The sequence below is a fragment of the Mirounga angustirostris genome, unplaced genomic scaffold (genome assembly GCF_029215605.1).
Source record: "Mirounga angustirostris isolate CCGP_5_RB_7025 unplaced genomic scaffold, mMirAng1.0.hap1 SCAF_12, whole genome shotgun sequence".
In the NCBI taxonomy this organism is placed as follows: domain Eukaryota; kingdom Metazoa; phylum Chordata; class Mammalia; order Carnivora; family Phocidae; genus Mirounga; species Mirounga angustirostris.
The window spans coordinates 36,136,665-36,161,999 of record NW_026991720.1 but is presented as its reverse complement, the minus strand read 5'-3'; the positions used below and the strand labels follow the sequence as shown (position 1 = coordinate 36,161,999).

The 25,335-nt window shown below is 38.7% G+C and overlaps 1 protein-coding gene across 1 annotated transcript in view; it reads right to left on the bottom strand.

Moving 5' to 3' along the window:
- Positions 1-441, bottom strand: part of BMT2 (base methyltransferase of 25S rRNA 2 homolog) — a 95,033-nt gene extending 94,592 nt beyond the window's left edge. The window contains exon 1 of the mRNA XM_064575030.1: positions 137-441. Within this exon, the coding sequence (XP_064431100.1) occupies positions 137-296 (160 nt within the window). The 5' untranslated portion in view covers positions 297-441. The remainder of the gene's footprint in view (positions 1-136) is intronic.
- Positions 442-25,335: the final 24,894 nt, after the last annotated feature.

The following is a 25,335-nucleotide window of genomic DNA, read 5'->3' as shown; positions in this document are numbered from 1 at the left end:
GGGAGAGCGGCACTGGCAGGGGCTGACGTGCAGCTCCTTCAGGTTGTAATGGTGGCCCCTTGGGGGAGGGGAGAGGTGACAAGGGGCTGGGGGCGATGAGGCCTCCCCTCCCCCCTCGCTCAAGCTCGCTGTTTACCTTCCCGGTACTTCTTGCGGAGCCGCCGGTGGACGCTCTTCACCACCCCGGAGAGCTTCTCCTGCTCCAGCTTCCGCTCCTGCTCCCGAGGCGGCGGAGTGCTCGGGGGCCCAGCCCCGTGCCTGCGAGCACTGCTTCGGCCGCCGGCCTCCGGCTCCATATCGCTGCCGCCGCTGCCGCCGCCGCCGCCGCCGCCGCCCCTCGGGCCCCCGCAGACGCCTGCCTGACGGAGGAGGTGGGGAAGGAGGAGGCAGCAGCGGAGGCAGCAGCCGGGGGAGGCAGAGGAGCCGAAGCGTCGGCCTCGGAGGTGGCCCCTTACCCAAACGCTCAAGCTGATTGGTGGACTGTGGAGGGCTGGGCGGAAACGGAAAAGGCTAAGGGCCAATGGACGGAGAGCGCCGGCGGCGCACCCGGTTGTTTGGGACCGCGAGCAGCTGGAGGAGGCGGGGCTTGCGGGCTAAGGGGAGCGGAGGCATTGGGAGCGCTGGGCCCAAAAGCTCCTTTCTGTTCCCCACCCCTCTCCAGATTCTGTGCGCCGGCGCCGTGAACCACGCGCTTGCGCGTCTGAGTTTGCTTCGTTGGGGCTCGGTTCTACTGCCCACCCTGTTCACGTCTTCCAGCCATTCCATCCCCTGAGTCCTCTACCTGAACCCCTGCTGTACTTTGTCACTTAGAGGTTCTCTTTAGCTGCATAGCGCGGGGAAGCGCTTTTGAGATGACTCGACGCACAGGAATTTTACATTTCAAGGGACCCAAGCAGAGATGCTTTCATTGGCGCGAGGAGAGGTCTGACTACCAAGTGGTGACTTAATTCACGGGCCGGCAGTGGTTATGTCTTCAGTGCCAGAGCTGGGCGAAGGACATAGGAAATGGGAAACGGAGAAGGCCAAGAAAAGCAGTAGAAGATGATAGTGGAGAGAAAAGGAAAAATGGAGAACCCTCAACACATGCCCTCAAGAACTTTTGTGGTGGCCCGGGTATCACAGGGAGCGTGCCCTGATTAAATTTGCATCAGAACTGAGTGCTTTTAAAAATTGGCTTGGGTGTCCACCTGTCCTTTAATTTGGTGGGTTAGTCTATGTGAAGTGTACCTAAGTGGGTTTGGCAACCTGTACCATCACCTGCACCCCTCCTCGCCCTTCTCTTTGGAAATTCCCGGGGAGTATGGTTGTTGATATCCGTCCCTGCTCCCCAGAGAGATGTAGACTGTATTAGTTATTGAAGTGGTGTTGAGGCTGCTCAACAAAAGGCTGAGAGCTCTTAAAGGATTGTGTTAGGTTGTAGAGTACCCCCGAACTGCAGTTGTTGGTTACCGTGATGTTGTTTGTAAAATGTTGCAAAAACTTTTTTTTTATTCTTATGTTAATCCCCATACATTACATCATTAGTTCTAGATGAAGTGTTCCATGATTCATTGTTTGTGCATAACACCCAGTGCTCCATGCAGAATGTGCCCTCCTCAATACCCACCACCAGGCTAACCCATCCTCCCACCCCCCTCCCCTCTAGAACCCTCAGTTTGTTTTTCAGAGTCCATCGTCTCTCATGGTTCGTCCACCCCTCCGATTTCCCCCGCTTCATTCTTCCCCTCCCGCTACCTTCTTCTTCTTTTTTTTTCTTAACATATATTGCATTATTTGTTTCAGAGGTACAGATCTGAGATTCAACAGTCTTGCACAATTCACAGCGCTTACCAGAGCACATACCCTCCCCAGTGTCTATCACCCAGTCACCCCATGTTGCAAAAACTTTTTAACCAATGATTTTACGAATATAAATAAAGCTTGCGTTATGTAACTTTTATATGCCACCTTCTCAATAATGAAGACTCTAAAGAGCAAAGCACCGTACACAATCTCTAGAACATAGGAAGAACAGGAGGGGGGAAATGAAGGGAGAAGACTGATGGAATATAGGGCGCCTGGGTGGCTCAGTCGTTAAGCGTCTGCCTTCGGCTCAGGTCATGATCCTAGGGTCCTGGGATGGAGTCCCACATCGGGCTCCCTGCTCGGCAGGAAGCCTGCTTCTCGCTCTCCCACTCCCCCTGCTTGTGTTCCTGCTCTCGCTATCTCTCTCTCTGTCAAATAAATAAATAAAATCTTTAAAAAAAAAGACTGGTGGAATATAAAGATGGAAGATGTATTCCTACCTGCACAGTGTAGAGGCAGATCAAATACAGATAAACTTCAAAAGAACTAATTATAATGAAGTTACACACACATGTGTAATAAATTGAGGCTATGCTGGTCTTATTTGGGAGCTCTTCATTAGAGAAGAAAGAGAAGCTTTAATGACACAGTTGTTCTGGCTCTTTCCATATATTTAATATGTATGGGAGGTGAAAAGAGGTGCAAATATTTGGAAGTTACAACCATTGTAAAGAGGACATTAAATTTCATTTGTACTGAATTGTACTAAAAAAACAAACTCTCCCTGCTACTACTTGCAAATGAATTTTAAAGTCCTTTTTATTTCTTTTTAAAGATTTTATTTATTTGAGAGACAGAGTGATTGAGAAAGAGAGAGAGAGAACGCACACAAACAGAGGGAGAGGGAGAAGCAGGCTCCCCATTGAGCAGGATCCTGGGATCATGACCTGAGCCAAAGGCAGATGCTTAACCGACTGAGCCACCCAGGCGCCCCTAAAGTCCTTTTTAAAAGTAAAAATGTTTACTGAACGAAATTTGGAAAATACAGATGGGAGTAAAATAAAATTACTGAGAGAGAAGATCTTAAGTGTTCTCATCACAAAGAAGAAATGATAAATATGTGATGGGATGGAGGTGGTAGCTGATTTGATAGTGATAATCATTTTGCATTTTATACAATATCAAGTCAAGATGTTGTACACCTTATACTCACAATGTTAGGTGTCAATTATATCTCAGGAAAGCTGAGGGAAAAAGTAAAAGTCACCTGGAAACCCACCACTTGGAGATAACAACTGTTAACATTTTTTTTTCTTTGCATATATATCTTTATTTCAAATGGTATATTTTTGATGGACATAAGGTAATCTGTTATATGAATAGCCTTTCACTTTAGTAACCAATTCCCAACTATAGTATATTTATGGTGTTTCCAGTTTTTTTGTGTTCCAAATAATGCTGTGATGAACACCCTTGTACACAAATGTTTATCTATTTAATTATACATTTTACTAGGCTAAATTTCTAAAAGTCAAATTTTTTAATCAAAGGGTCAAAATTTTAACTAAAACATGAGTCATATTTTTAACAAAAACATGTTAAAGTTTTTTTTATTCTTATATTAATCCCCATACATTACATTATTAATTTTAGATGAAGTGTTCCATGATTCATTGTTTGTGCATAACACCCAGTGCTCCATGTAGAATGTGCCCTCCTCAATACCCACCACCAGGCTAACCCATCCTCCCCCCCCTCCCCTCTAGAACCCTCAGTTTGTTTTTCAGAGTCCATCGTCTCTCATGGTTCGTCTACCCCTCCGATTTCCCCCGCTTCATTCTTCCCCTCCCTCTACCTTCTTCTTCTTCTTCTTTTTTTTCTTAACATATATTGCATTATTTGTTTCAGAGGTACAGATCTGAGATTCAACAGTCTTGCACAATTCACAGCGCTTACCAGAGCACATACCCTCCCGAGTGTCTATCACCCAGTCACCCCATCCCTCCCACACCATCCCCCACTCCAGCAATCCTCAGTTTGTTTCCTACAATTAAGAATTCCTCATATCAGTGAGGTCATATGATACATGTCTTTCTCTGTTTGACTTATTTCACTCAACATAATACCCTCCAGTTCCATCCACGTCGTTGCAAATGGCAAGATCTCATTCCTTTTGATGGCTGATAATATTCCATTCTATATATATACCACTTCTTCTTTATCCATTCATCTGTCGATGGACATCTTGGCTCTTTCCACAGTTTGGCTATTGTGGACATTGCTGCTATAAACATCAGGGTGCACATACCCCTTCGGATCCCTACTTTTGTATCTTTGGGGTAAATACCCAGTAGTGCAATTGCTGGATCATATGGTAGCTCTATTTTCAACTTTTTGAGGAGCCTCCATACTGTTTTTCAGAGTGGCTGCACCAGCTTGCATTCCCACCAACAGTGTAGGAGGGTTCCTCTTTCTCCGCATCCCCGCCAACATCTGTTGTTTCCTGACTTGTTAATTTTAGCCATTCTGACTGGTGTGAGGTGGTATCTCATTGAGGTTTTGATTTGGATTTCCCTGATGCCGAGTGATATTGAGCACTTTTTCATGTGTCTGTTGGCCATTTGGATGTCTTCTTTGGAAAAATGTCTGTTCATGTCTTCTGCCCATTTCTTGATTGGATTCTTTGTTCTTTGGGTGTTGAGTTTGATGAGTTCTTTATAGATTTTGGATACTAGCCCTTTATCTGATCTGTCATTTGCAAATATCTTCTCCCATTCTGTCGGTTGTCTTTTGGTTTTGTTGACTGTTTCCTTTGCTTTGCAAAAGCTTTTTATCTCGATGAAGTCCCAATAGTTCATTTTTGCCCTTGCTTCCCTTGCCTTTGGCGATGTTTCTAGGAAGAAGTTGCTTCGGCTGAGGTCAAAGAGGTTGCTGCCTGTGTTCTCCTTTAGGATTTTGATGGACTCCTGTCTCACATTGAGGTCTTTCAACCATTTGGAGTCTATTTTTGTGTGTGGTGGAAGGAAATGGTCCAGTTTCATTCTTCTGCATGTGGCTGTCCAATTTTCCCAACACCATTTGTTGAAGAGACTGTCTTTGTTCCATTGGACATTCTTTCCTGCTTTGTCAAAGATGAGTTGACCATAGAGTGGAGGGTCCATTTCTGGGCTCTCTATTCTGTTCCATTGATCTATGTGTCTGTTTTTGTGCCAGTATCATGCTGTCTTGATGATGACAGCTTTGTAATAGAGCTTGAAGTCCGGAATTGTGATGCCCCCGGCTTTGCTTTTCTTTTTCAACATTCCTCTGGCTATGCGGGGTCTTTTTTGATTCCATACAAATTTTAGGATGATTTGTTCCCTTTCCTTGAAAAAAGTGGATGGTATTTTGATGGGGATTGCATTGAATGTGTAGCTTGCTCTAGGTAGCATTGACATCTTCACAATATTTGTTCTTCCAATCCATGAGCATGGAACGTTTTTCCATTTCTTTGTGTCTTCCTCAATTTCTTTCATGAGTATTTTATAGTTTTCTGAGTACAGATCCTTTGTCTCTTTGGTTAGATTTATTCCTAGGTATCTTATGGTTTTGGGTGCAATTGTAAATGGGATCGACTCCTTAATTTCTCTTTCTTCTGTCTTGTTGTTGGTATATAGGAATGCCACTGACTTCTGTGCATTGATTTTATATCCTGCCACTTTACTGAATTCCTGTATGAGTTCTAGCAGTTTTGGGGTGGAGTCTTTTGGGTTTTCCACATAAAGTATCATATCATCTGCAAAGAGTGAGAGTTTGACTTCTTCTTTGCCAATTTGGATGCCTTTGATTTCTTTTTGTTGTCTGATTGCTGTGGCTAGGACTTCTAATACTATGTTGAATAGCAGTGGTGATGGTGGACATCCCTGCCGTGTTCCTGACCTTAGGGGGAAAGCTCTCAGTTTTTCCCCATTGAGAATAATATTCGCTGTAGGTTTTTCATAGATGTCTTGTATGATATTGAGGTATGTACCCTCTATCCCTATACTCTGAAGAGTTTTGATCAAGAAAGGATGCTGTACTTTGTCAAAAGCTTTTTCTGCATCTATTGAGAGGATCATATGATTCTTGTTCTTTCTTTTGTTAATGTATTCTATCACATGGATTGATTTGCGGATGTTGAACCAAACTTGCAGCCCAGGGATAAATCCCACTTGGTCATGGTGAATAATCCTTTTAATGTATTGTTGGATCCTATTGGCTAGTATTTTGGTGAGAATTTTTGCATCCATGTTAATCAGGGATATTGGTCTGTAATTCTCCTTTTTGATGGGGTCTTTGTCTGGTTTTGGGATCAAGGTAATGGTGGCCTCATAAAATGAGTTTAGAAGTTTTCCTTCCGTTTCTATTTTTTGGAACAGTTTCAGAAGAATATGTATTAATTCTTCTTGAAATGTTTGGTAGAATTCCCCTGGGAAGCCATCTGGCCCTGGGCTTTTGTTTTTTGGGAGATTTTTGATGACTGCTTCAATTTCCTTAGTGGTTATAGGTCTGTTCAGGTTTTCTATTTCATCCTGGTTCAGTTTTGGTAGTTGATACATCTCTAGGAATGCCTCCATTTCTTCCAGGTTATCTAATTTGCTGGCATGGAGTTGCTCATAATATGTTCTTATAATTGTTTGCATTTCTTTGGTGTTGGTTGTGATCTCTCCTCTTTCATTCATGATTTTGTTGATTTGGGTCATTTCTCTTCTCTTTTTGATAAGTCTGGACAGGGGTTTATCAATCTTGTTAATTCTTTCAAAGAACCAGCTCCTAGTTTCGTTGATCTGTTCTACTGTTCTTTTAGTTTCTATTTCATTGATTTCTGCTCTGATCTTTATGATTTCTCTTCTCCTGCTGGGTTTAGGCTTGATTTGCTGTTCTTTCTCCAGCTCCTTTAGGTGTAGGGTTAGGTTGTGTACTTGAGACCTTTCTTGTTTCTTGAGAAAGGCTTGTATTGCTATATACTTTCCTCTTAGGACTGCCTTTGCTGCATCCCAAAGATTTTGAACAGTTGTGTTTTCATTTTCATTGGTTTCCATGTATTTTTTTAATTCTTCTTTAATTTCCTGGCTGACCCATTCATTCTTCAGTAGGATGCTCTTTAGCCTCCATGTATTTTGAGTTCTTTCTGACTTTCCTCTTGTGATTGAGTTCTAGTTTCAAAGCATTGTGGTCTGACAATAGGCAGGGAAAAATCCCAATCTTTTGGTACCAGTTGAGACCTGATTTATGACCTAGGATGTGATCTATTCTGGAGAATGTTCCATGGGCACTAGAGAAGAATGTGTATTCCGTTGCTTTGGGGTGGAATGTTCTGAATATGTCTGTGAAGTCATTTGGTCCAGTGTGTCATTTAAAGTCTTTATTTCCTTGTTGATCTTTTGCTTAGACGATCTGTCCATTTCAGTGAGGGGGGTGTTAAAGTCCCCCACTATTATTGTATTGTTGTCGATGTGTTTCTTTGCTTTTGTTATTAATTGCCTTATATAATTGGCTGCTCCCATGTTAGGGGCATAGATATTTACAATTGTTAGATCTTTTTGTTGGATAGATCCTTTAAGTAGGATATAATGTCCTTCCTCATCTCTTAGTACAGTCTTTGTTTAAAATCTAATTTGTCTGATATAAGGATTGCCATCCCAGCTTTCTTTTGGTGTCCATTAGCATGGTAAATAGTTTTCCACCCCCTCACTTTCAATCTGGGGGTGTCTTTGGGTCTAAAATGAGTCTCTTGCAGACAGCATATCGATGGGTCTTGGTTTTTAACCCAGTCTGATAGCCTGTGTCTTTTGATTGGGGCATTTAGCCCATTTACATTCAGGGTAACTATTGAAAGATAGGAATTTAGTGCCATTGTATTGCCTGTAAGGTGACTGTTATCGTATATTGTCTGTGTTCCTTTCTGCTCTATGTTGCTTTTAGGCTCTCTCTTTGCTTAGAGGACCCCTTTCAAGATTTCCTGTAGGGCTGGTTTTGTGTTTGCAAATTCCTTTAGTTTTTGTTTGTCCTGGAAGCTTTTTATCTCTCCTTCAATTTTCACTGACAGCCTAGCTGGATAGAGTATTCTTGGCTGCATATTTTTCTCATTTAGTGCTCTGAATATATCCTGCCAGTCCTTTCTGGCCTGCCAGGTCTCTGTGGATAGGTCTGTTGCCAATCTAATGTTTCTACCATTGTAGGTTACATATCTCTTCTCCTGAGCTGCTTTCAGGATTTTCTCTTTGTCTATGACACTCATAAGTTTTACTATTAGATGTCGGGGTGTTGACCTATTTTTATTGATTTTGAGGGGGGTTCTCTGTGCTTCCTGGATTTTCATGCCTGTTTCCTTCCCCAAATTAGGGAAGTTCTCTGCTATAATTTGCTCCATTATACCTTCTGCCCCTCTGTCTCTTTCTTCTTCTTCTGGGATCCCAATTATTCTAACGTTGTTTTGTCTTATGGCATCGCTTATCCCTCGAATTCTGCCCTCGTGATCCAGTAGTTGTTTATCTCTCTTTCTCTCAGCTTCTTTATTTTCCATCATTTCATCTTCTATATTACTGATTCTCTCTTCTGCCTCATTTATTCTAGCAGTTAGCGCCCCCATTTTTTATTGCACCTCATTAATAGCCTTTTTGATTTCTACTTGGTTGGATTTTAGTTCTTTTACTTCTCCAGAAAGGGTTTCTCTAATAACTTCCATATTTTTTTCAAGCCCAGCTAGTATCTTTAAAGTGATGATTCTGAACTCTAGATCTGACATCGTACTAATGTCCCTATTGAGTAGGTCCCTGGCAGTTGGTACTACCTCTTGTTCTTTTTGTTGAGGTGATTTTTTCCATCTTGTCATTTTGTGCAGAGGAGAATAGATTAATGAGAGAACAAAATGCTAGCAGAGTAACAATGTCCCCAGAAAACATACTCTAAACAAATCAGAAAAGACCTGAAGCAGTGGGAAAAGAAAGGGAAAGAGAGAAAAAAGAGAAAGGAAAAAAAGAAAAAGAAAAAGATAAAGATAAAAACAAAAACAAAGAAAACAAAACAGCAACAACAAACAAACAAAAAAAACAGAATGTGATCAAATATGATCGGCTGGTATATAGATCAGTGCCACACACTAGATTTGGGGTGTATTTTGGTCTGTTAGAAGAAAGTGCCTTCCAAAATTTTAAAGAAAGAAAAACTTATATATGTACAAAAATAAGGGTTGATATGATGAAGGGATGGAATATGACTGTAAAGATGGAAATTATAAAAAATTTTATAAAAGGAATTGATAAGAAGTTGTTTGAAAAAAGAAAGAAGAGGATTTAAAAAAAGAAAAAAGAAAGAAAAAAGGGAGAGGATATGATCAGGCAGGGAAATAGAAAACACCATATACCAGAGATTTAGGGTATATTTTAATCTGTTAGAAGAAAGTATCTCAAAATTTTAAAGAGAGAACAACTTATATATATAAGCCAAAAATACAGGTAACTACTATGAAGGGATAGGATATGACTCTAAAAATGAAAAATAAAAATGTTTTTTTCTAAAAAAGGGATTAATAAGATGTTGGTTGAAAAAGGGAAAAAGAAAAATTCAAAAAGAAAAAAAAAAGACAGTTAAAAAAAATTAACTTTGAAAGACTCAAGAATCATGGTAAAAAAGCCATAATTTCTATGTGCAGTATTCCCCTAGCGCTGGAGTTCTGCCGTTCTCATTGATCGGTAAACTTGGTCTTGGCTGGCTGTTCTCGCTGATCTTCTGGGGAGGGGCCTGTTGCCGTGGTTTCCAAATGTCTCTGCCGGAGAGGAATTGCCCCGCCCTTGCCCCCTCCCGGCTAAGTAATCTGCTCGGGTTTGTTCTCCGGGGCTTTTGTTCCCTGCGAGCTTTCCGTACAGCTTTGGAGGCGGAGAGTGAAAATGGCGGCCTCCCAATCTCCACCCCAGAGCAGCCAAGAACTCAGGGCCCCGCTTCTCAGTGAGCCCCCAGAGAAAAGCCGCCAGTCACTCCCGTCTCCCCGGTCTCCGGCCGCACTCCGTGCTCGCCCGGCCTGTGACCGCGCGCCTCTATCTCTGGCACCCGACCCCAGGTGGAGTCTCCAAACCCAGCAGATCCCCGCGGTGCACTCCCGCCCGGCTCCCCCCGGGGGAGGAAGGTGAGTCTCCCCGATCTGCCGCTTGTTGGGTCCCTGCTGGAGGAGCAGGGGCCCGACTGTGCCGCGGATCACGGTTTATGGCCACCCCGAGCTGAGAGCCCGCGCCTGGGCTCCGCCTCTGCAGCCGGCTTCCCCGCTCCGATACCTGGGAGCTCTGCCGCACTCAGACACCCCCGGTCTTTCTGTGACCCCGAGGGTCCTGAGACCACACTGTCCCGGAGGGTTCCACCCCCCGCTTAGCCACCAGAGTGACGTCCCGCAGCAGAGCAGACTTTTAAAAGTTCCGATTTTGTGCTCCGTGGTTCTGTCACTTGCCAGAAGCGGCCCGAGGGAGGCCCCTCCCCCGCCGTCTATCCTCCCGAATATCGCCTCGGATTCACTTCTCCGCACGTCCTACCTTCCAGAAAGTGGTCGCTTTTCTGTTCAGAGAGTTGTTGCTATTCTTTTCTTCAATCTCCTGTTGAGTTTGTAGGTGTTCAGAATGGTTTGATCCCTATCCAGCTGAATTCCTGAGACCAGACAAAATCCAGGTCTCCTACTCCTCCGCCATCTTGCTCTGCCCTCACATGTTAAAGTTTTTAATATATATTGTCAAATGCCTTGTCTGAAAGGGTGGCAGTTTATGTCACCTGAAGCAGTATATATGAATGTCTATTTCACTGCACCCTTATCAAATATAAGTATTACAATTGACAAAATCATTAATGAGATTTTTTAAAGTTCTTTGTTTTTAAGAAACATGTGGGACTTTTCTGCTGTTTTTTAACTAGCTATTCTAGTTGGTATAATATTAACATTGAATATTAATATAGGGCCAAATAAAAAGAACTTATTCAAGATTCTCTAATTGTCATTTTTTTAAGCAAATTAAAGAGCTTCAGTTTTTAAATGTGTTTTTGGTTTCATACTTCCTTGAGAAGGGAATTGGAAAGCTGGATTTTATTCTGAATTTGCATGAATTCAAATAGGGTAAAGGCCAATATAACCAATACTGACCTTTCTTAGGAGGATTATGGCAACTGGCCATAGACCACAGTTTAAAAGGAAGTTTATAACCTTCCTCTTGTGTGATTAGAAATATTGGAAAAAGCTTTCTATCTGTTAAGGTAGCAGAAGAATAGTAATAGGATTTTCCATTTAGTAAAATATTTGTACCAGTTGCTGCTAAGAGGGGTTCTCTGCAGGAAGTATGTTCGGTGCCATAGTCAACAAGCATATCCTATGTGCAGGAAAATATCAACACCTTTGCCTCCCATGTGATGATAAGATTTCATTTACTGTAAATATCTTATTTTTTAAAAATTCTCCCATTATTTTATTTTATTTTTTTAAGATTTTATTTATTTATTTAAGAGAGGGAGAGAGAGAGAGAGTGAAAGCGGGGGGTAGCAGCAGAGAGAGAGAGGGAGAAGCAGGCTCCCCCTGAGCAGGGAGCCCGATGCGGGGCTCGATCCCAGAATTCTAGGATCATGACCTGAGCGAAAGGCAGATGTTTTACTGACTGAGCCACCTAGGCACCCTCTCATTATTATTTTAAATGGCTGGTGGAAAAGGGTATGTTGGAATAAAACAGTATTCACTGAGCAGGATAAACCAGTCTGGGAGGAGGAGGCATTTTTTCTAATGACTGCACTAAACCCCAGATAACTAAATTTCTCATCCTCATTCTTTGCCTTACCTGACCAACTCTTGCACTCTTCCCCATGCACATTTGGTGTGTCATAGTAAGTTTCTCTGTCAAAGAACTACTCAGTATAGGAAAAATGTTCTTGGCAAGAAAAACACCTGTCTTCTTTGTTTGCAGTTATATTCTTTATAAGGGAAACAAATTCCCATAGACAATAAGGATCAATATGTAAAAATAAGGTGCATTCTATTCTCAGTGAGAGTTCATAAAATATTAGTGATGAAAAGTAAAATTTTAAAATCCATATCAAAATCTGGGTGATGGCACTGAGTTAGTGAATAGAAAGGTTCTGGGTACACTTTGCATAAGTGTCCTTTCCATTATTTATCGAGTATTCCTGTAGGTGGGATAAGACTACACTTTAGGAATTGGAGTTCTTTCGATGGTCTAAAGCATTAATCATTTACTTTTATTCTCCACTATGTTTTTATTTATTCCTCTTTGACCCTCTTTATTATCAAAGTCTTAAAAACAATTAGGTTTTATTTTTCCAGTCCTCATTTTAACTGAATTTCTGAAAATTATATTTCTAAATAGCCATGAGCCAAAGATTTGGCCAGCTTGGAATATATCTCTATCTTCCATAATAAAAAGGGACATCAAGTCTTTTTATACTATTGAGGTACACCATTGCATTTTATAAATGTAAGTTTAATATTAATACCTTTATTAATTAAAATAATAGTGGAGAACTAGCAAGAAAAGACATATTTTCAGTGATATGCTTCATTCAGTATGGTGGATTACAACTTTAAAATTCCTTCTATTTATTGAAAATAGAATTAGTTTCTTAAAGAATTTGTCTATAACTACTATCCAGTGTCTCCCCTGCAGTTCTTAACATATCTGCCAACATAAAAATCTTTAAAATAGCACAGTTTACCTCTCTTTCCAGAATATGCAGAATCGTGTTAAGACCAGTATTAACTAGAGCAAGTGAAAACCATTAATTAGTGCCTAACTCCAAATGCAATGATAAAATTTACAATATTTTTTTAATATACTAATTAATGAAATTCATTTAATTTTCACAACAGGACTAACGTAGGAAGATATCTACATAGAAAATGTGAAGTATTCTTTCAGGTGATAGATGATGTTCTTATAATGGAGCATAGGACTAAGAGATTTTCTGCATCCTGATTTCAGCTTTTCATTAACCACCAGGGCATTAATCCCTTGATTTCTATAAGCTTTATTTTTCCTTCTTTATATGTTAAGTGAAGAGGTTAGATTTGACTTGTGTTTTTCAATATTCTTTTTTACCATGACACACGGTAAGAAATACATTTTTTTAAGTAATACATTTTACTTGTTTATCCTGAAAGACGTACAAATGGGCAACAGATACATGAGAAGGTGCTCAACATCATTAATCATCAGAAAAATTAAAATCAAAACCATAATATAATAGGATATTAGGTGGCCCCCAATCTCCAGAAAGACCAAAGTGGCAGACTTGGAGACTACCCAGCTTGGATCAACACCTAAGTCAGACCCAGCGCCCTCTATCTGGTCAAACCCCACTGGCTCTGTTTCTTGGCATACAGGGCAAATGTTGGACATTGAATGATGGAACTTCAGTCACTGTAATACTAAAATACCCACATCTCCACAGTCTCCCTTAACAGACCAAAAGATTCCCTGCAGCTTCTGCTTCATTGTTTTGCACTTTTCTGAATAGACAGTTCACTTCAGAGAATATAGTTAGCAGAGTCTAAGTCTCTTATCTGGGCCTGCATTCATGCCAGAGGAAATCTCCCGGATGTAAAAATGGTGTTCAAAAGGAGCTGAGTAACCTCTATATGGCAAGGTACATCTCACAAAGTGTTCTGAAAATTAAAGTGAGTCACAGAATTATAGTGGTTTGGAGGATGAAAGGGATCTTTTAAATTGGTCATGTTTTCCAAATTTTAGGCCAATACTCAATAGTGGACCATAAAATCAATGTAGTGTGCTCCCCAGTTTTAAAAACTAAAATAGAATTGAAAATACCACCATGTATTATTGCACTTAATGAAGGTAAGTATTGTCTGGTGGAACTTTTGTCCTAATTACATATACGTGTCTATATTTATATATGTATAGTATATGTTTAAGTGTCCTGAGCCCCAATGTAAAATGTAAAGATAAACAAGTAGATCAATGGAACAGGAGAGACGTTCAGAAATAGACCCACACTTGTATAGACAACCGATTTTCTCACAAAGTTGCAAAGACATTTAGCGGAGAAAGGACAGTCTTTTCAATAAATGATGCTGAAACAATTGGACATTTATATGCAAAAAAAAAAGAACTTCAGCCCAAGTCTCATGCCATATATGAAAATTAACTCAAAATGGAACACAGACCTAAATATAAAACCTAAAACTGTAAAAGTTCTGGAAGAAAACCTTTTTGACCTTGGGTTAGGCACATATCTTTTAGAGATGACATAAAGTACAACCCACAATAGAAAAAATTAATAACTTGGACTTCACAAAAACTAAAATTGGCTCCTCTTCAAAAGACACTGCTAAGGGAATCAAAAGACAAGCCATTGAGTGGGAAAAAACATTTGAAATCATATGTCTCATAAAGGGCTTATATCCAGAATATGCAAAGAAATCTCAAAACTGCATAATAAGAAAACAAATAATTTCCTTCCTTCACAAAGGGGAAGAAGATATGAAACACTTCCCTAAAGATGATGTACAGATAGCAAAAAGCACATGAAAAGGTTTTTAGTCATTAGGAAATTAGTTATTAGGAAAAAATAAATTAAAAGCACATGAGATACCCACCTATTTGTCTAAATTAAAAAGACTGACCATACAAAGTACTGGCTGGAACACAGAGGTAGGGGAACTCTCATACAGTTGAGGTGCAAATGTTAAATGGTACAACCATTTTGGAAAACAGTTTGGCAGTCTCTCAAAAAGTTAAACATACACCTACCATATGATTCAGTCATCGCACTCCTAAGTATTTACACAAGAGTAATGAAACTATATATATATACATTTTATATATATGTGTGTGTGTGTATATATATATATATAAACGTTTACAGTAGCTATATCTGTAACAGCCCCAAACTGAAAACAACCCAAATGTCTATCAACAGATGGGAATGATAAACAAACTGTGGCATAGCTATACAATAGAATACGAGTCAGTAATAATAAGAAATAAACTGTTGGGGCGCCTGGGTGGCTCAGTTGGTTAAGCGACTGCCTTCGGCTCAGGTCATGACCCTGGAGTCCCGGGATCGAGTCCCGCATCGGGCTCCCTGCTCGGCAGGGAGTCTGCTTCTCCCTCTGACCCTCCCCGCTCTCATGTGCTCTCTCTCATTCTCTCTCTCTCAAATAAATAAATAAAATCTTTAAAAAAAAAAAAAAGAAACTGTTGATTCATATGACAACATGAATTAATCTCAAATAATTAATGCTGAATGTCAGAAGTCAGACAAAAAACAATAATATACTGTATGGTACTTACCTATATAAAACTTTAGAAAATGCAAATTAGTCTATAGTGGCAAAATGTACATAAGTAAGTTATGGAGGTGGGGTAAGAAGAAGTGGGTAGGAGGGATTAAAAAGGGACATGAGGAAACTTTTGAGTATAACGGGTATGTTTTTATCTTGGTTTTGGTAATGGTTTTTTGAGTCTAAATTTATCAAATGGTACACTTTATACGTATACATTTTATTATATATTTATTATACCTCAATAAAGCTGTTAAAAATAATAAATTTAGCATCTATTATATGCCAGACCTTCTGCTAGGTGTTGTGGCTTCAGTGAAAAAAAAAAGACATTAAATATATATATATTTTAAAGATTTTATTTTATTTATTTGACAGAGCGAGCACAAGCATGGAGAGTGGGAGAGGGAGAAGCAGGCTCCCCATGGAGCAGGGAGCCCAATGCGGGGCTGGAACCCAGGACCCTGGGATCATAACCTGAGCTGAAGTAGGACGCTTAACAGACTGAGCCACCCAGGTGCCCCGACATTGTTTATATTTTTATAAAGTTGACAGTTACTAATAAGAGGACACAGATCAAATTCTATTTTTTTACTATTTATAAAACAAAGTAAGTAGAAATTTGATACAGACTGGTTACCTCTTTTGCTACCTAAATCAGCTAAGTGATCAACTTAGTGTGAAAATAACAAGGACTCTCTGTTAACTGAGAAGATATGTAAAAATAAAAGAGATAACAAATAATTTTTGAATATTAGTCTCTTACCAATGCCTTTGACTCTGAAACAGAAAATGATAAGCAAAGTTTCAAATTCTTAATGTGTTCTAATTCCAAATAGTTGATAGTTATAGGAACTGCAAATATTACTTAGATTTTTGTGCTAGATTAAAATATGTTACTTGGGCGCCTAGGTGGCTCTGTTGGTTAAGTGACTGTCTTCGGCTCAGGTCATGGTCCCGAGTACCACTTCGGGCTCCCTGCTCTGTGGGGAGCCTGCTTCTCCCTCTCCCACTCGCCCTGAGAGTGTTCCCTCTCTCGCTGTGTCTCTCTCTGTCAAATAAATAAACAAAATCTTAAAAATATATATATATTACTTAATTGTAGGAGAATATGTTTTTTAAAGAAAATTTCCCATTGAGGTTTCATACCAGTTAAAGAGAACTAGTGGTAGACTGGTTGAAGAGAAATATAGTTTTTGTTTTATTCTCTGATTCACTTTATATGTTTGAGGAAAAGCATCAGATGGAGAAAGGCTTTTGTTAGTTATTTAGAAAAGTTATCTGCCAAGTTGATCTTAGCCTATAATAAACTGGCATATGAGATAGTGACTAACTTTTATCAATCGAAAGAAACTACCTGGAGCACCTGGCTGGCTCAGTCAGTAGAACATGCGACTCTTGATCTCAGTATTGTAGGTTCAAGTCCCATGCTGAATGTAAAGATTACTTAAAAGTAAAATCTTAAAAATAAAAACAAACAAAAAAACCTACTACAATAAGTGACATGGTACTTTTAAGTAGAGAAAGTAAGCAAGGAAAAATTGTGAGCTAGGTAACTTGCAGGAATATAGCTTAAATGGGGTGTTATAAGTTCCTATATAGTGATTTTACACATTTTTTTCTTTCTTCTTTATTACATACCGACCCCTACCCTCCATCCTGTCAGCACTTGCATCTTAAAGATAGTCCTATCTTACTTTGTTAAAAGATTAATAACATTAAAAGGGATACTTTGAACTTTTTATAAAAAATAAGTTAACCAGTCATTCTACGACATGGATTTTAAGGATAAATACTTACGGTAAAGTGGAAGAGAAGACAAAGTTGGGAATGTAAATAATAGTGAAGCAAGATGTCCTCACGGATGAACTTTGCTTATGTCACACTTTTAACCCAGCTGAAGAAAAAAGGCAGTTATTTACACCAAAATTTTGTGATTTAAAACAGTATCAATCATTTATTTGCTCAAATTTCTGAAATTTAGGCAGAGCTCGGTAATGGTATCAGGTGGGTAACTCAACCAGGCCTAGAAGACCACTTCCAAGATGGTCTCACTCACATTGCTGGCACATTGGTGCCTGCCTATTTCAGTCAAATAGCCTCAGCACTCTACCTGACCTCTCCACATGGGCTCCTTAGGTTGGGCTTCTTACAGCATGGAGTGTTCACTTACAGCGTGAAAGTTCACTAACTTCCCCCAGAGCACAAGACACTTCTGGCCTTTTTGTGGCCAGACTCGCCTAACAAATCTAAGCAGTTCTACCACTCCTCTGGGTCATCGAAATTGTCTCCTCTACCTCTACTCCCTTCCCCAGGCCTTTTTGCTAGCCCACCTCTTACACTTCCTCCACGATCCAGCACAAGGAGCACTTCCTTCATGAAACCTTTTTTAATTATTCCGTATTGATATGGTAGCTCTTTCCTTTTGAAACCTGATAGCTCTTAGTATCTGCACTACTCATTTCTCACTGAAAATGTGCTATTTTATATTATCATTTACTTGCCTACGAATGGCCTGTCCTATGTCCTCAACCCATGGTATGGTTCCTGAGGACACAAACCACGGTCTGTATCTATCTCTCTGCCAGCGCCCACCATCTAGTATGTGCTAATTAAATGTTGATAGGGAAGGCAGGTGTACACTAGGACATTTTAGTTCTTTTTTAGAAGATATTATTCCATTTGAAGTGATGCATATCTTGAACTAACATAGATGCTTTTAAAAGTGTATTCGAGAAGAGTTTACCTATACTACCAAAGAAGAATTTAAATTATTCTAGGTATAATGAATTCAGATCATTTATTTTATTATATTTTTTTAAATCTTTTTTTTTTCTTTTGCTTCATATCTCTTGATCTTTTCTCATTGATCCAAAGAAGTAAAGGCTTTTTAGGATGTTCAGCATCAGTGAGGTAAGTCTAGAAAATGCAAAGATAAAACTAGTTAGCATGGAGATAATGAGTATAAATGTTTATAAACTTAATTATCTTCGACTGGAGAGAGAACTAGAGGAACTTTAATAGTATTCCTTTTCTGAACTACATTAGCTCTATCAACACAGCTATTAACTCATTTTGTACTCTACTGCTCTGTATGTTTGCCACTGTTGTGACTCGGAGAGTAATAAATGTACCTTGCAATGAGAGAGGAAAACAGGTGCAAACAGAAACTTGAAATGGAATATGTCGAATTTATGAAACATTAATTTAAATAAATCCAAATTTAAATCCAAAAAATTCTCCACTTACAGACATGTCAGCATCTTCAAAGTAGTTTTCTTTTCAGGACACTGCAGTGATTTAAGTTTGAAGAAGTTTCTGAACTTTTAACTTAAGGTAATGAGCCAGTTAATAGGAGACTGGGTTTTGTGTAGGAAGCAATTATCCCAATAGATGGGAAACTTGAGAAAATAAGCAAAGCATTAATGAGATTGGCAAAAAGGTCATGTATCTGAGAGCTGAGATGGAGTAAAAAGGAATGATGGTGGAAGAAATCATTAAAGACAATGCCATGAAAACCAATGAAAATAAAGATGAGATACAATATCATTGGATCTACCTCTCTAACAGGCCACAGAATTATCTCACCTAAAAATAAGGTGATCTCTAGATATCTGAGAGTCAGGAATCCATGCTTCATTCAGGAGCTTTGTCAATAATTTAGTTTTAGTCCAACCCAACACTGTGATAAAATAAGTTTTAATAGCATAAGTCATTATACACTGATATGTATACGAGTTTATACACAACTTTTGGGAATAGCAGGTCGTAAGTACTGCATCTACTTCCTCTTCCCTCAGTGGTTTCTCAATCCACCACAATCTGGCCTCCAGCTCCACTGTGCTGAAATTGCTCTGAGAAGGTTAGCAATGATGTGATTGTCAAGTACATAGCCTCTTTTCACCTCTCAGCCTACTTTTCCTCTTAACAAAATTTGATATTGATGATTGTTTCCTCCTTGTAAAGCTCTTTCTTGACTTCAAAGCCATGCTTATCTCTTATTCTTCCTATATGGCCCTGACCACTCTTCATATTTTTTCCTTGTTCCAACTCAGCTGCTGGAGTTTTCCAAAGGAATCACCTCACATCATCTTCCCAAATGATTGCCTGCAATCCTAAAGTCCTATTACCTATATTCTTCTCAAACACTGATTTCTCAACTGTTTCTTGAGGTTTCAATCTGTCTTTGGATTTACAGTAACTGCTCATGCTTGATATTTCCCCCTCAAAACTTTTTTGTTTGTTTCTTTTCCTGTTTTCCATTATCAGCAATCCTATTTACTCTATTGTAATCTATTGAAATCTTGGAATAATCTTTTCTTTTTCACCTTTCCTCATTCCCTGTGTTTAAGTCTGGTCCATTCAACCTCTGAAGTGTGTCTGGTATCTGTCTATGCTTTTCCATGACTGTTATTGCTGTCCCAATCGAGGTTCTTATTATTTTTTACTTGCAATTTTTCTTAGTGGTTTCCTAACTGGACTTACCTCTCTGAATCTGATAGTCTCTATTCCTTATCTATTCTTTATGTTGCTGCTGGAATTACTTTTTAAATGATGAGTTTGATCATATTACTTCAATGTTTTTTAAAAAATCTTCCTGTGTCTTCATGGTTTGAGAGCTGCCTGCTTAACTTCTAAAAAAATTATCTTTTATGAGTTTGAATGCTGATCCACAGAAGTGGATCCCTGTGATAAGAAAAATTTTTGGTTTTCTGAGTTTTTGAAACTTCTGAAAAACAACTTTTTTTTTTTCTGAGTGGCTGCCTTGGCATTTTACAGAATGGCAACCCTCCTCACACCCAGAGTCTGGACATTTAAATAGGATCTGAGTTTAGGATTTCTGCTGAAAGTTCTTGCTTTGCTTTCCTGTTGTACCATTTAGAGGAAAGCCCCCCAGAAGTTAGTAATCTCCGCCCCAAATACCTTGTAAGTAATAGATGTTTGCTACCCTGCTCTCTACCTCTTTCTCACTCATGACCTGGAATGGAGGTCTGCCCTTCCCCCAGTCATGGCAGACCCCCCCCATTTCTGGAATTTGTAAAAAACAAATCTTGTGACTTTACTTCTTATGTTTCTTATGTGTGGGTGTACTGAAACTTGGCTTTCAATCAAAACAACCCCAGGTTTTGCACTTTCCCAAAGTAGGAGTTTGGATGCTGAGGAAGCTACCAGCCAACTCTGTGTAGGTGGTTTGTGCCTCCTCATTCAGCAGGTCACAGACTACATATTCTTACTTTAATACACCAGCTTTGGCTTCTAGCCTTCGGAAGCCATATTTATTCCAAATGACTCCCCACTCTCCAGGCACATTTGATTGAAACAAGAACAGACACCTGAACTGGGCCAATCACTCTCCCTCCTATAAAAAGTATACTTATGAACTATGGGGTCACTATATTTTAATATTGGGAAATGAAGAAGAAGTAAACAGGCTGAGAAATCTATTTTACATTTAGAAAAAGGAATAATCATATATATTTTTATGCATATATATATAATCATGCCATTTTGTTGATGAAAATCATTTAATAGATTCATATTGCACTTAGAATAAAATCCAAACTCTCTACCATAGGCTACCAGGCTGTGAATTTAATACTTCTTACTGAATTATTCCTATTTTTTCCACTTTCAACTTGTTCTACTTTCTATTTATGCTCCAGCCATTGGATTCTTTTGCACTCTTGACCATGCCAAATTTTTCCAACCTTGAGTATGTTGAACATGTTATTTCCTCTGCTAGAAACCTTTTATGCTCTTTGCATTCTTGCCTTCTTCTCATCAGTAAAGTCTTAACACAAATATTTTCTCCCTAAAGAGGGATTTTATGACCATTCAATACGAAATAGTGCCCTCCATCTGACCAAAATTCTTTATCACAACATTATAATAATTTCCTACATAATATTTATCACAAATTATTTCTTTGTTTATTATCTTTCTCCCTCACTAGACAGTAAGCTCCTTGAGGACAGGTATCACATTTGCCATATTTGCCACTACATACGCTTGCACATATGTGCATGGCACACAGTAAGAGTTTAAGGAATGGATATTGAATTAATGAATAAGTTAATGAATGTTTACATGCTAGACTTTCTCTTCACCACTAATCCCTAATAGATTGGGAGCTTCTCAAATGCAGGGCCATGTTTTATTCACACTTATATACCATACTCTGAGCATAATTCCTGACCCATAGGAAATGCATGATAAATACTTAATAATTTTCAGCTAAAATTAATGCAAATCATCAAACATTTTTTGGTAGAATAACTGCTTTGCACTGCTGTGCTGTGCATCATCTAGAGGAATTCTGCCATTATATACAAGACCAAAATTATTCCTTGACTTGTAATAACTAATCTGTCACTCATTCATTCATTCATCAAATTTTGAGAGCCTATTATGTGCCAGGCACTTTTCTGAGCTCTGGTGATATAAGAATGAACAAAGTAGAAAAAAAAAACCTGTCTTCATGAAGTTCATATTTCAGTGAGAATAGTACCTCAAATATTCTGCTTTAGTTAATGAGGCTTGGTATACAGTATTTAAAAATCTGCGTAGCTAATTCCAATGTAATGTACTGCTAGGGTTGAGGACCATTGTTTTAGGATGACAAATCCTTTTTTTTTTTTAAACCATGCATCTCTAGTGACAACTTTTCCTATCAGCGTGTGTTAGTTCTCAGTGTGTCACTACAGTATTTGCTTTTTAACTTAGAAGATTTTAGGATAAATGAATATGTAATAAAATATGCATAAAATGCCAAGTTATAGGGATTTATTCTGCCTCACTAGGCACAGAATCCATTCCAAAGGAGTAGACAAATTTGAATTCTCTTCCACTTAGAATGTAAATTTGAGTCTTGAAGGCAAAAAGAATTTTTAACAAGGAACAGAAAATATCTTTGGTAGTTTCCTTTTCCCAAGTAAACACTGTTTTGTAAGATTGGAAAATTTCTCGTTCCTTTTTTTTTTTTGTATTGTCATTGTTTTCTATATTTAGTATTTATGTTTTACTGCATGGAGAACTATATATAGTGATAAATTTTCATGGAGAATAAATATATGCAATAGGTCCATATTCTCTAATGGTGTTGAAAAATTTAAATTTTATAAGGGATCTATAGATACTTTCTGTTACCATTTTTTTTTTTTGAGGTAAAATATATTTACAATCTGGTGAGTTACAACAGATGAATACATTCATGTAAGCATTAATTCAAACAAGATAGGGAACATTTTCATCACTCTAGAAAGCTACATTTTGCCCCTTCTAGTTAGTCTCCACTTAGCCGCATGTAATTGATGTTTTGATTGTATCACTATAGTGATATTTTTCCTGTTTTTGAGCTTCATATGAAAGGAATCATGCAATAGGTGCTCCTTTGTGTTTGGCTTCTTTCAAATGACATAACATCTTTCATATTTATTCATGTTATACAATAGTATATTATTTTCCTATTGTTGAGTAGTATTCTATTGTGTAAATAGATCATAATTAGTTTATTCACCCAATGATGGTCATTTGAGTTGTTTCTGCTATTAACAATTTTTTTGTTTTGTTTTGTTTTTAAGATTTTATTTATTTGTCAGAGAGAGAGCACAAGCAGGGGGAGTGGCAGGCAGAGGGAGAAGCAGGCTCCCTGCTGAGCAAGGGGCCCTATGCGGACTTGATACCATGACCTTGAGACCCTGACTGAGCCGAAGGCAGACACTTAACAACTGAGCCACCCAGGTGTCCCTAACATTTGTTTTCAAGTATTTTTGTATACATATGTTTGAATTTCTCTTGAATAAATACCTAGGAATGGAAATGCTAGGCCATAAGATAGGTATACATTTTACTTTATAAAAAACTGCCAAAACTTTTTTTCAAAGTGGCTGCATCATTGTATACTCCTACTGGCAATATCTGAAAGTTCCAGTTGCTCTATATCCTTGCCAATATTTGATATTGTCCTCTTTTAAATTTTGGCTATTTCTAAGGCTGTGAAATAGTATTTCATTGTGTTTGAAATTTGCATTTTCCTGATTACTAATAAAGCTGAATGCTTTTTCATATGCTTATTGAACTTTTCTGTTCTAAAATTTTCAGGGGCACCTGGTGGCTCAGTCAGTTAAGCAACTGACCCTTGATTTCGGCTCAGGTCATGATCTTAGGGCTGTGAGATGGAGACCCACGTCAGGCTCCTCGCTCAGCAAGGAGTCTGCTTGGGATTCTCTCTCTCCCTCTTCCTCTATCCCTGTACACCCTGCCCCTGTGCTTTCTGTCTCTTTCTATAACAAATAAATAAATCTTTAAAAAATTAAAAAAAAAATAAATAAAATTTTCATTTGGTTCTTTTATGTAGTTTCCTTTCTTTGATGAGATTTGTCTATTGTTGACTCATTTTGATCATCTTTTTCTTTCTTTTTTTTTTTTTTTTAAAGATTTTATTTATTTATTTGACAGAGAGAGACACAGCGAGAGAGGGAACACAAGCAGGGGGAGTGGGAGAGGGAGAAGCAGGCTTCCCACTGAGCAGGGAGCCCGATGCGGGGCTCGATCCCAGGACCCTGGGATCATGACCTGAGCCGAAGGCAGATGCTTAACGACTGAGCCACCCAGGCGCCCCAATCATCTTTTTCTTAAGTCATGAACATCTTCATAATTATTTCTTTTAAGTCCTTGTCTGCTCATTTTAACATCTTAGGTCAACTTGGGATCTCTTTCTATTAAGTCTTTTTTCTTTTGACTAAGGATTATACTCTTGTTTCTTGGCATGTCTAGTACTTTATGATTGCACATTGGATATTGCAAATGATGCATTGTAAAGACTCTTGATTTCATTATAGTTCTAAGGGAAATGTTTATTTTTGTGTGACCAGGCAATTTAGTTACTGGCTGATCACCATGATCTTGTGGAGGCTTGGTTTTTATACTTTGTTAGGGAAGGTTTTGCCAATAATATCAGGAATTAGTTTTGCCCTTAGTCTTAGGATATACAATTTATTCCTAGAAAGTAGTCTTTTTATCAACAATCATGATTGTTCTGGGATTTCACTGGAAAGCTTGAGGTGTTTATATAGCATTTCACTTTGACTTGACTCAAACTCCAAAGTCCATTTTTCATGAGGTAGTCAACAGCTGGATTCCTTGCTCACTTTGTTTCACTTTTTTCTTTTAACCTTCTAGCTGTTGTTTTTTCCTGGTCTCCTTGTATTTGTCCTAAACATATGCAATCTGGGGGCTCCCCAAGGTTTGAAGGTAGTTTGCATCAAGATTTTGGAGCTTGGCCCTCTATGGCCTTTTCTTTTCTGGATTTATCCCCTAAATTTTCAGTTACTTTGGGAGCCCCAATTCTGCCTTCTGATACTTAAGGAAGTAAGACTATGGCTTTCTCTTTATGTTCTAATTGCTTCATATCCTCACGGGGGGAAATGTATAAATATGGATCTCATCGAGTGCCAGTTCCTTCTTCTTTCAAGTGTTGAATTCTTCCCTAGTTCCTGCTTGCATTTGATCACTATACCTTGCCTTCAAATAGTGTGTGTGTGTGTGTGTGTGTGTGTATTTTCAGGGTTTATAATAAATATCTATAAGAGATTTAGTTTGATACTAGCTACTCTGATAGTACAGTACTGTTACCATTATTATAAGGACAAATTTCCCTATCAATGCTATCTTTTTATAATCCTTCTTCATGAAAAAACAAGAATTATGGAAGGCATGGTCATAGTAGAGGGAACTGAGATTATTTAAAAAAGGGAGTAGCCAAATTCTCATTTCAATATAAATTTGCCAATTTGCTTATGTTATAATGTTCCTATATTGTCTTTCCTGGAGATAAAGGATAAAATCATAATATAAGACTGTGGAGATGTTCCTGCTGATTAAGAATAAACTGTGGTTGTCATAATTAATGAACATCTTATGCCAATTATTTCTAACTTGATCTAAAGTAGAGAAACCAATATTTTGAGGGATTTACAATGGATATCAAGTATTATGGACTGAATTTTGTTCCCACAAAATTCTTATGTTCAATCCCTAGCCCCCAACTGTAGTTGAAGATAGGGCCTTTGAAAAAGTAATTAAGTAAATGAAATCATAGGGGTGGGGCCTTAATCCGGTAGGACTGGTGTCCTCCCATCCAAGTGCCCTTACAAGAAGGGAAAGAAACACCAGAGCCCTCTGTCTCTGTCTTACTCTCTCTTGTCTCTCAATCTCCACCCACATAGAGGAAAGACCCTGTGAGGACACAG